Genomic DNA, 12,752 nt, shown 5'->3' with positions numbered 1-12,752 from the left:
AGTGCAAAACAATTAAATGCAGCTACTTCACTCTGCAAAGGTTGCTCGCTCATACTATACTTGTAATGTAAGTTTTTTAAATTGTCACCATAGAGACTACTACTTAATGGTTCTGTAGCAGCAGAAATGAAAAAGTAAGTTACTGAGCTATAGATCTTGTGCTCTGCAGATAAAAGTTGATTTCTGACTCTTGGGTCTATGCTTCCAGAAGGAAGGTATGAAGTCTCAACTTTCCTTTTTAAAAATCTTGTTCTCTTTTCAGTCAGGTATCTTAGACTGCCCCACTCACCCTCCACTCTTCATTACCTAGCAGGCTTTGCCCAATTTCTCTAAATAAACAGACAGACAAAAATCAGTTCCCCTAAATAAAGAAAATTATTTCAACGTTTGGACTAAGGATGCTGACTTTAAGATTAGGATTGCCAGGGGATCTGGTGGCTCTGGTCAGCGCTGCAGATGGGGCCATTAAAAGTCCGGTGGTGGTACAGCAGGACTAAGGCAGGCTCCCTGCCTGCCATGGCTCTGCGTGGCTCCCAGAAGCTATGGCATGTCCCCCCCTCCAGCTTCTAGTGTAGGGGCAGCCAGGGGGCTCTGTGAGCTGCCCCCATCCCAAGCACTGGCTCTGCAGCTCCCATTGGCCAGGAACTGTGGCCAATGGGAGATGCGGGAGCGGCCTGGGCAGTGGGCAGAGCCGCCTGGCCACACCTCTGCCTAGGAGCCAGAGAGAGGACATGGGGCTACTTCCAGGAGCTGTTTGAGGTAAGGGCTGCCAAGAACCTGCCCCCCTCCCCACCTCCCATGCCCTAACCCCCTGCCCCAGCCCATATCCTCTTCCTGTCCTCCAAACCCCTCGTGCCCAGCCTGGAGCACTCTCCTACACCCCAAACCACTCACCCCCACCCCAGAGTCTGCAGCTCCAACCAGAGCCCTCAATCCCCTTCCCCTGACAACCCAACCCCTCAGCCCCAGCCCAGAGCCCCCTCCTGCACCCCAAACCCTCATTTCTGGCCCCACCCTGGAACTTGCACCCCTAGCATAGAGCCCGTACCCCCTCCCACACCTCAACTCCCTGCCTCAGTCCAGATCCCCCTCCCATACTCTGAACCCCTTGGCTCCACCCCCAGCCTGGAGCCCCCTCCTGCACCCCAAACCCCTCATCCATGGCCCCATCCCAGAGACCACACCCCCAGCCAGAGTCCTCACCCCCTCCTCCACTCCAACCCCCTGAGCCAACCTGGTGAAAATGACCCAGTGAGTGAAGGTGGGGAGAGTGAGTAACAGATGGAGGGGGGATGAAGTGAGCGGGGGCGGGGCAGGGGTAGGGGCAAGTTTTCTGCAAGTAGAAAGTTGGCAACCCTATTTAAGATAAAAAAAAACTATTAACATATATTATTTGTATTACTATAGCACATAGATGGACCAGGACTCTGGTTTGCTAAACATTATACAAAAACAGAGCAAAAGGCAATCCTTGTACAAAGTGTTTACAATCTTAGCAAAATACTGTAATGCTAGCTAGGTGCAGAGCATCAAAGAACTTTCTCCTGATGGGCTTAGCGTGAATGAAATCACTAGAAGTTCTCTCTTATTAGCTGGAAGCCAATAAACTTGGCAGAAATAGAACAATATGGTACTCAATTATAAATGTATGCCATGTTACACCTACCTGCCAGAGAGTAGGCCATACTCAGAAGATTTGTGTTTATAAAAATATGGAAGTAGAATTTTTTTAAAGAAAATCTAGTCCTTAAAACCAAAATGTAGAACAGAAAATTAGATGTTCTTTAAAAATGATTTGCTTATCAAGAGTCCATTTGGGAGTTTTAGTAAGGCAATAATCTCAAACATAGTTCCAGTAAGTCTCATTACAAATTATTTTCATTTACAAGTGGAGCGTTGATAGGTGACATCAAATGGATACACAGTGGCCTGCCATTAAGTTGACACTCCATATACTCTCCATTACACCCTAGAGTCTTACCCATTTTGTGCAAGGTCTATAAGTACTAAATCCTTTTCTAGAAGAACCACCACAGCATATGGTTCCTGAAAATCTAAAAACAGACAAAAAGAAAGGTTACATATTAGTCATTTTAGTTCTCCTAACATGTAGACGGCTGAGCCTATATTGCAGGAGATTACATACCACACATTTTACTAGCCATAAGCAGTAACACCATTAGAGCATGCACAGGTATTCACAAATCTGTTATATTCAAAATTGTGGTTGTAGACCTCATCCACCTATCTTAATTTTCTCTCCCCTCTCAATTAAATCCATTTCAAAAGACTGAGAAGTGGGAAGGAAGGCGGTTTGATCTGCAAAAACAATATTTTCAAAGAACTCCAGTTACTAACAGTAACCTTATTTCCCCTCACAGAATTGCTTCTGCAGTTCTTCACTGTGTGAGATTAGGAAACAGTAAGTGACCTAATTTACAAAAGGAACTGAAGGACTGTCCACCTGAAAGGAGCACCAGTGTGGTACCAAAATCTGGAGAATTAAAAGGCCTACTCCAAGTTAAAATTCTGGAATTGCCAGACATTCTGAGCCACGAATGCCAGCAAACTAGGATTTCTGAGGAGAGCAAATGAACCACAATGTTGGAGACATGAGCAGTGTGCAATACTTGTTTGGGCAGATCGTGTTCTTCCTGGATGGTTAACTGCACCTTCATCCTTTCAGCCTTTGGCAAAAAGTTTAAAGTAAGACTGGGTGAGCAAGATGCAAGTCCCACCACCAAGACATTGAACATACTTGGCAGCTACAAATACGTAGTTAGTACAAAAAGTACTCTTAAATTAACCTTGCTGTGTCTCAATGTCCACCATTGGGACCTCTGAGGCACACCTGTACTCAAATTTATGACTGAGAGTTCACAGTATCAGCCTACCACAACTCTAAACCCGCATCTAGTAAAAACTATAAATAAAAATACCTGTTAGTAATTAACTAGCAAACAACAAGATGAGGAAAATAGAAATGAACCAGCAAGTTCAGTGGTTGCTCCAGCTAATGGAAATAGAAGCACTACTGAAGGATATGTGACTGGGGTCTTTTGTAACCATGGTTTAGAATATTTAGATCTGTGGATGACTGACATATACGCTAAAAGTTTTACTGCTTTGAATAACTCTGGGTCTTGAGATATGACAGGTGACTTTCTAGAGTGGGGATGAGCACAAACTTTTCTCCCTTATGAAATTTCATTTCTTTTTCCAATTGCAAGCCCCGGAACATGCACAAAAATAATGAAATGCTTTCATTTAAAACATCTGTTTGAATATATTGCTGACATGCTTCAACAACTCATTTTTACAGTGATCTCTATTCTGAGCATGTGATGTAATATCTAACGTTTCAACACTGAAAATTTACATATTAGATGTATTGACATACCATTCTAATGATCTACAAAAGGTATTTCTTCAATGGATACACTTCTAATAACAATAGATAATACACTTCTAATAGGCATTTCTAATAGACAATAAAGAGGTGTATTCTAATGGCCTGACCACAGAACATAGTACCAGAAACCAATTTCCAATCCCAGATGAAACATTGTGCTTTCTCTGTCCATTTGGGCAAACTACTTAATCTCTGATGGAGGTTTCCTGCCTGTAAAACATGGATAACTTACTTACCAACCTCACAGGAATGTTACAATAATTAGTAAATATTTACACAATCACTGCAGATTAAAAGGCCTGGGTAAGTGCTAATCATTATTAATATTATTTATAACTGTCTTTGCATTGTAATGCATACAGATATATTTTATAAATGCTTGTATGCATGCAATTTTTTAAAAGGAGAAAAACACATGTAATTAATAATTCTTTTCCAGAACATTATAATTGATGTTGGGGTTTATGATGAAACCTATTTCACCTTTAAAAGAATGCTGAAACAAAACTTGACAGACAAGAGCTACAACAGATGTTATTGTTCCAGTCCTGTCCCTCCCAGAGATAGAATAGTGAGGCAGAAGCAGTCAGGAGTATTCTAGCAGAGTAAATCTACAAAGAGAATGGGTAAAAGTATAATCTTTACAGAACCTACCATTAGGGTACGGAGTTTCACAGAGGGTTAGAAAATCAACAATAGAATAATCCATTTCTAGCACAGCAGTGCTTTTCCCATGCATGACTGTTAAACAGGGTCTTCTTCCTACAGTATCATATGACAAGCCTCCCGACAGAATGATAAAAGGCTCCCTGGAAACAAAACAGGCATTTATGACAATGAAAGGCATACTGAAAAAGAAAGTGATCAGTTTTCCCATTGCCTCATAATAGGAGTTCAAGAGAACACATCTAATGGCAGATACATTTAGAGTAACTGGAAATAGGTTTTCCTTTCCCACCCCACCCCCCGTATCTTTAATACATAATTTAAAACAATTGTTAATGATGTGTTTGTCATAGGACTAAGCAGGCTGAAGTCACTGTATTTACAATACCCAAAGTCTTTTATAACTCTTTAATGCTGTGTAGTGCCAGTAACATTAACACCTTTAACTCTCTGGGCCAAGTTAGTCCCCCCAAATTAATAAACAACAATCAAATCTCAAACCAGATGATGTACTGTTGACCACCCCACTGGTTAAAAAGACATTTTTCTCCCTTCTGTACGGCATCACATGTTGAACTGTGGAGCTAAGTGCTTTAAGTTTCCCTTCTGCCTAAGTATCATATATGGGGCTCTATGAGAGGTAGGACACTGTACCTGAAATATTAATGGATCTAATGTGGTATGGTGATGTTGCTAGTTTATATTCACAAAGTATTTCGAAGTACAGCAATATAACAATTACATAGGTGATTAAAAACCCATTTTGTTATTTACTTCTTTAAAATAATAAAGTTAATTTTTAACACAAATATGCAAAGTGGTCTTGAATTACAGAAATATAAAGTAAACTCATTTCTCCAATTATTTGTGATTTTTTTTTACTTGAAGTGACACTATTAATTTAAAAATCACACTTTTTTTAAACTTACTATGAACATCTAAGTTAACTATACTGTAATAGATGAACAAAATATTTTACTATTTCTCAATTTGTTTTCTTGGTGTATTTGACAGTATAATGTTTAGCCTAGTTTCAATGTTTTACTTGTTTGGGCTTTTCACACAGCTACAGGAGAAAAATATTTTGAAGATAAAGTATGATTATAAAACAACAAAAATGGCAGCAACATTTAAGTGGAAGTATATACCAAAAACTTCTTGTAGGCTATTTCTTCAGTGGACATTTTAAAATTTTGAGTTGAAAGTCTCTCTTTAAATAAAGGCCCACAACAAAAACCTGAGTATTGTAAAAACACTCAATAACTAAATAAATCTACTAATGCTCTCTTCAAGTTGATGATTCAGCCTTTTATGATTGTTTGATTACTTATAATAAAAATGAATCGTTTTTGAAACAGAGGCAGCTCACCTGATCTAATTCTAGCCATAAATCAGTTTTATACTTACACCATCTCCAGATAACTATCACGTAAATTAAATTCCTACTGTTTAATTAACTTCTTTATATGACTGAACAAGGCAAGGACAAATTAGTTCTGCTTCATGGAAACATTTATCCTTCCCCTTGGGAAAGCAGATTATGGACTTTCCATTAAATTACTGGAAAGTGTTTTTTCACTATATTACAATATTTTATATATATATATACACACACACACACACACACACACACACACACACACCCTCTTTTCAAAGCAAATATGCACAAGTTTACATTTCATTCAATAAAATTGCAAGAGTGAAACAGCTGAATATACCTAGGAAATGGGATACCTTTTCTTTCTTATTCAATCATCATCAAAATCAGCAGTATTTTTAACACTGGATACAATAAATCCCTTTGAAAAATTGAATCACAATAGATTGTCAACACTTTCTTGAAGGAAGGCAGATTGATGGCTTCTCTTACTTCAACATGCCACTGCTCAAGAAGCCATAACTTGGCATGGGCTGGGAGCCACAAAGAGACAGGCACTGCAACATGCAACTTTTAGACACTTTGAAAAATCATTGAAATCCAGAAACCCTGGATTAGGTGCCTAGGCTCCACACACAATGCATAGATAAAAGATAGGCATCTGAAAATGGGATCCACAAAAACCAACAAGCCAGGTGGGAAGCTGTGTAGGTTAGTCAAAGGGAGATGCTGATGAGAAGAGTGTATCCTAAATCCTGTGCCTCTGCCAGAGTTAGATACTTAAGTGAGAGCTGAAGGGAGGCACCTATCTTTGTTTGGGATCCATAGCCAGGAACCTTTTCTCTTGGAGACAGATGCCTATCCTGTTCTTGCAACAGCTTAAATGTCTGCCTCCCTTCACACAAAACTGCTAGGGTGGGGATAGAAGGCAGAAGTGGCCACCTTTAGCCCAGTGATTAGAGTACTCACCCAGGATATGGAAGACCCCAGTTCAACTCCCCCCTCTGCCTGATGAGGAAAAAGGATTTAAATAGGAGTTTCTCACCTCTCAAGTGAGTGCCCAAACCACTGGACTATGGAATATTCTGATATGGGTCTCTCTCCTGCTGAAGCCATTCCATTTTGTATTAAACAATTACATATTAATTGGGCTAGAGACAGAGAGAGAATGCCTCTATAGTCCAGCTCTGAGCATGCCTAATGGATCAGGCCACACAGGTGAGACACGTGTTACCCTGCCTATCTTCACCTGGTTTGAGGATCTCACTGTCTTAGACACGAGATAATGTCTGGACATCTGCCTGAGCCAGCAGCATACAGGACCAGAGGCAGAAACCATTACAGCAATAACTACAGCCCTACCAAATTCAGGGTCCATTTTGGTCAATTTCACTGTTCTAGGATTTTAAAAATTGTAAATGTCATGATTTCAGCTATTTAAATCTGAAATTTCACAGAGTAACTGTAGGGGTCCTGACTCAAAAAGGAGTTGTAGGATGGTCACAAGGTTATTGTAGGGGGGTTGCAGTTCTACTACTCTTACTTCTGCACTGTTGTAGCCAGCGGTGCTGCCTTCAGAACTGGGCAGCGGCTGCTGGCCTTAGACCCAGCTCTGAAGGCAGAGCTGCTGCCAGCAGCAGCACAGAAGTAAGGACGGCCTGGTATGGTATTGCCACCCTTATTTCTATGCTGCTGCCTCCAGAGCTGGACCCTCAGTCAGCAGCCGCCACTCTCCAGCCACCCAGCTCTGATGGCAGCAGTGCAGGGGTAAGGGTGGCATGGTATGATATTGCCACCCTTACTTCTGCACCTATGCTGGGGGGAAGCACTGCCTTCAGAGCTGAGCGCCTGGCCAACAACCAATGCTCTCCAGCCACCCAGCTCTGAAGGCAGCGCAGAAGTAAGGGTGGTAATACCACAACTCACCTAAATTAACCTTGTGACCCCCCCCCCCCGCAACTCCCTTTTGGATCAGGACCCCCAAAGTGAGAAACACTGGTCTCCTCCGTGAAATCTTTATAGTATAGGGTAAAGCACACAAAAGACCAGATTTCATGGTTGTCATAGGTCTCACCCCCACTTGGAGCTGTTGGGTTCCAATGTGGGGACCTGCCTTGGTTTCCCTCTAAACTAAAATCCTAGTTTAGATCTAGTAAAAGCTGCCACCAGTCAGTTTTTAAGTGTCTGACACACTCCCTGTTCCCCCAAAAACTTCCCCTGGGGAACACAGATCCAAACACCTTGAATCTCACCAGAGAGAGAGAAACAGCCAGTTCCCCTCCCCCCTTCCCTCTCTCCAGCCTGCTCTGGAGAGATTACCCCGAGTCAAATCCTTGACTCAACACAAAGAGGGACTCACCTCCCCCTCCCCTTCATCTCCACAAGAGAAGGAATTAACCAAGTCCTCAATAGAAAAGAATTTATTAAAGAATAAAAAGAAAGTCACTGTCTCTGTAACCAAGATGGAACAATACAGGGTCTAAACTATAACCTGGAGAGCATTCCCCCTCCCCCTTTCTTTCTCAGTAAAAGCAAAGTAACAGCAAACAGGAATAAAGAATTTCCTTTAGCAAACACACAATTGCAAATGTAGAAATCAAATTATAAGACTAATCTGCCTTTCTAATTAATACTCACTATTAAATAGTAGGAACTACTCCAGGAGAACTTGGAGACATGTCTGGTCTCTCTTAGATCCAAAAAGAGAACTCTGAGCAAACAAGGAACACAGACAAAGGCTTCTCTCCACAGAGATTTGAAATTATCCTGTTCCTTGATTGGTCCTCTGGTCAGGTGTTTCTCAGGTTACTGAGCTTGTTAACCCGGGTAACTACAGGATGACTATGAGTAGGCAATGTGATGTGGCCGTTAAAAAAGCTAATGCGGTCTTGGGTTGCATTAGGCGGGGTATTTCTAGTAGGGATAAGGAAGTGCTAGTCCCGTTATATAAGGCGTTGGTGAGACCTCATTTGGAGTATTGTGTGCAGTTTTGGTCTCCCATGTTTAAGAAGGATGAGTTAAAACTGGAACGGGTACAAAGAAGGGCCACTAGAATGATCCGAGGAATGGAAGGCCTGTCGTATGACAGGAGACTTGAGGAGCTCGGTTTGTTTTCCTTAACCAAAAGAAGGATAAGGGGAGATATGATTGCACTCTTTAAATATATCAGAGGGATAAATACCAGGGAAGGAGAGGAATTATTTCAGCTCAGTGCTAATGTAGACACGAGGACAAACGGATATAAATTGTCAGTCAGGAAATTTAGGCTTGAAATTAGACGAAGGTTTCTAACCATCAGGGGAGTGCAATACTGGAACAGCCTACCGAGGGAAACAGTAGGGGCGAAGGACCTCCATGACTTTAAGATCAAGCTAGATAAGTTTATGGAGGAGATGGTATAATAGGATAATGGGCTTAGTCAATAGGTCAATTAAGTGCCAAACTGGTACTTAATTGGGTCAAATTGGGTCAATGATATGATATTCTTAACCTCTTTCAGAGGGTATGGCTGGAGAGTCTTGCCCGCATGCTCGGGGTTCAGCTGACCGCCATATTTGGGGTCGGGAAGGAATTTTCCTCCAGGGCAGATTGGCAGTGTCCCTGGAGGTTTTTCGCCTTCCTCCGAAGCATGGGGCAGGGGTCGCTTGCTAAAAGAGTGGGTAGATCGGCTAATGTGGCCTGCATCTTGCAGGAGGTCAGACTAGATGATCATAATGGTCCCTTCTGATCTTGAATTCTATGATTCTATGATTCTATGAACCCTTTCCAGGGAAAAGAGACCTTAACCCTGATCTGTTTATTTATGACACGCCCCCCAAATCGCAGACAGTGGGGGAACCACACTGGCGGTGATTTCCTTCTAGAACTTTTTTATTTATGACAATGGTCCATGATGCATTTTTCATGGCTGTGAATTTGGTAGGTCCCTGGCAATAGGAGATGCTGAATGAGTTTAGGCACCAATAGGGTTAGGAGGAGCTAAGTGGGGGGTTTGTGGATCCACTAAATTTAGGCACCTAAATCCCTTTATAAATCTGGCCCACTGAGTAGCCTACTACTACCCTGAAAACCCAAACTTCCATTTTTTGGTTAAGATGATTAATAACATTGTAGCAAGATCTCTCTCACATTAGATACTACAGTGATAAGCTCAAAACAAAAATCTATCTAGAATAGAATATAAAATAGCTGTCTCAGATCTCTGTAACCATGGTCAATGTTTGTACCAACCTGGGTCTGGGACACAGAGAATGCAATGGTTGTATTGGTAACTCTCTTCTTGGTAATGGAGCTGATATCATTAAATCTATCAGCTGCTTTCAATACAGCTGATCATGAGATGATTTTGACTAGTTTGTGGATCAACATGATTAAACCCTTTCCTTACAATGTATTCTCAGAAGGCAGTGGTGAGAAACTCTTCCTCTCTGATAGTGTTTGTGTGGAGTTTGCAGGGTTTCATCTTGTCTTCTGTCTTGTTCAACATTTATATGGGGCCATTGGGATGGTTAGTAAGGAGACATGAGCTGCAGTGTTTTCACTATGCTGATGACATTCTGCTTTATGTCTAGATTTCATCTGACCTGGCCAAAATAGTTAATAGGCGCACACTATGTCTGGACAAAATTGGTAAAGATAAGAGCTAGATGAGTGATGCTTAAAACAGGCAGGACTGATCTGATCTTCTGTTTTATTCTAAATAGGCTCTTTTGCCATGCTCACTGTCATAGAAACTAGACATCCAATAGCACTCATTTAGTAATATGACTAACATCTCACATATGGTTCATTCTGTTTCTCGTCCTCTCTCTGAGGCAGAACTGTGTGCATGACAGAATGTTTTTTCTTAAAATGTTATCACCTTACAAGCCCTGAAATGCCCACTGGCTGAGGGCCGACTGTAATACACATCTGGCCTGACACACTCACTACCCCAACACACTGTTGTCATAACATGTACATAAAAGGTGTCTGGTAAGGTATCATATGTAAAAAACAGTTACTACACTTTTGTAACTGTTGTTCTTTGATATGTGTTGTACATGTTTCTTTCATGCTTGGTGTGTGCAACCTACGGAATCAGAAATTTTTTCCCGCAGTGGTCCAGTTGGGGCTGCTTGAGCGCCCTGTGCTATTGTGCAGCACTTTGTCCCAAAATAAAGGACCCAGCTGCCCCAGAATGTACTCTGCTCCTTCTTGCTGAAGAACTCTACTGCAGAGAAGTAGGAGCGGGGGTCATGGAATGGACACACGTGCAACACATCTGGAAGAACAACAGTTACAGCAGGTCAGTAACTGCTTTTTCTTCTTTGAGTGATTGCACGTGCCCACTCTGCTCTTGGTGACTCACAAGCCAGAAAGCAGGTGGAGGATTGGAGTCTGTGTACACACAGACTGGAATACGATTCATCCAAATTTAGCATCATTTCTGAGCGATGGCATAATGGGATGCAAATGTGTGGACTGCAAACCAAGCTGCCGCTCTACAAACATCCTGGATAAGGACTTTCACAAAAAATGTTGCTGAGGCTGCTTGTGATCTTGTCAGATCTGCAGATACTTTGCTTGATGAGAAAATGCCAGCCAGTTCATAACATACACAAACAAACACAGGATGCTATCTGCAATGAAATTCTCTGTGAAGAGTGTGGGAGAACTTTTATTCCTGTCTGCGATGGACATCAATAGTTGACCTGACACATGGAATTGTTTAGTCCTGTCTATGTAGGACGCCAAAGCCCTTCTTCCTGGTTCATCTCCCTTGAAGTGCTGTGTCAGGTAAACTGTAGGTAAATAAATGGACAGCTTAATACAAAAATAGATACCATTTTAGAGAGAATTCTTGGATTATGGTGCAGATATACTTTGTCCTTAAAGGAAATTATAGAAGGAGGTTCAGATATCAAAGCACACAGCTCAACCATGCTCCAGGCTGAAGTGTTGACTACCAAAAAAGCCACCTTCATTGATAGATCTAGCAAGGAGCATGTTGCTAAAGGCTCAAACGGAGGCCCCATAAGCTTTGACAAAACTAAGTTCAAGTCCCAGGGAGGAACAGGTTATCTTATCTGTAGATATAACATTTCCTGGCTTTTCAGAAATCTGATTGACGTACCGCTAGAAAAAATAAAATGGTTGTCCATGTGGGGTCACAAAGCTGATATTGACAAGAGCAAATGGAGAATCACTTACACTTGGCAATGTAAGTAGCCCTGTTGGAGGGCTTTCTATTTTTTAGCAAAATATCCCAAACTTGCTCCGAGCAAGACTCCTCTCTAGAATTTAGCCATGAATCCTCCAGGTTGTTAAATGAAGTGCCTGCAGGTTCAGGTGGAGCAGCCAACCATGATTCTGTAAAATTATCTCTGAGTCCAAAGGAGGCAATATTGGAGGCTCCACCAACAGATCCAGGAGAGTGGAGAACCAGTGCTGATGGGGCTACTAGTATAACTTGGGCATTGTCCTGTTTGATGTTTAGCAACACACTGTGAAAGAGTGGAATTGGAAGGAAAAGCATAGTGGAGCTTGTTCGACCAGGATAGTATGAAAGCATCTGTGATGGAATATGGACTGCAACCCTGTAGGGAACAAAACTGATGTCATTTCCTATTGGTTTTGTTGTGAATAGATCTCTCTGGGGATTCCCTCACTTCTGGAAAATGCATCTGGCTATATCTGGGTGTAGTCCCCACTTGTGGTGACTTGTAAATGATCTGCCTAGGTGGTCTGCAAGCTCATGTTGCACCCATAGAATGTAAGAGGCTTCAAGATTGATTGAACTAGCAATGCAGAAGTCCAACAGGTGAGCTGCCTCTTGACAAAAAAGGGAAGGGCTCCTCTCTGCCAGTTGAGGTATAACCATAGACAGCAGCAGCAAACAGGTTTTTCCTTTGACCTGAGATAGGAAAGCCTGACAGGCTAAACAGATAGCCTTTGGCTTCCTGACACTGATGTGTACAGACAGGTCCTGTGAGGACTATAAATCCTGAGTTTGGAGGGAACCTAAATGAGCACCCTAATCCAGGGGATATGCGTCCATCAACAATGTCAGTAAAGGTTGAGGGAGGACAAAGGGAATGCCTGTACTTACACTAATCAGGTCTGTTGACCAATCTAGAGAAGTCAGAATGTGAGACGGCATGTACAGCACATAGTTCAGAAGGTGACGACTTGGCAAATAAATGGAGGCCAGTCAACTTTGAAGAATCTTGAGATGCAATCTGGCATGCTGGGCTATGTATATGCACCCAGGGGCATTATAGAGGCTTTTGCTCTTGTGATAGGGTTAGCAAGCTG

At 42.0% G+C, this 12,752-nt stretch overlaps 1 protein-coding gene across 10 annotated transcripts in view; it reads right to left on the bottom strand.

Annotated features, from left to right (window-relative positions):
- STXBP5 (syntaxin binding protein 5) overlaps positions 1–12,752 on the bottom strand; it is a 212,370-nt gene that overhangs the window by 79,101 nt on the left and 120,517 nt on the right. For all 10 annotated transcript variants that reach the window (XM_045009874.1, XM_045009875.1, XM_045009870.1 and 7 more), the window contains 2 exons: positions 4,067–4,221; positions 1,982–2,054 (listed from right to left, as the gene is read on the bottom strand). In XM_045009874.1, coding sequence (XP_044865809.1) covers positions 1,982–2,054; positions 4,067–4,221 — 228 coding nt within the window. The remainder of the gene's footprint in view (positions 1–1,981; positions 2,055–4,066; positions 4,222–12,752) is intronic.

The sequence above is a fragment of the Mauremys mutica genome, chromosome 3 (genome assembly GCF_020497125.1).
Source record: "Mauremys mutica isolate MM-2020 ecotype Southern chromosome 3, ASM2049712v1, whole genome shotgun sequence".
Lineage (NCBI taxonomy): Eukaryota > Metazoa > Chordata > Testudines > Geoemydidae > Mauremys > Mauremys mutica.
The sequence above is the reverse complement of the archived record's forward strand: the minus strand, read 5'-3'. Positions and strand labels throughout refer to the sequence as shown.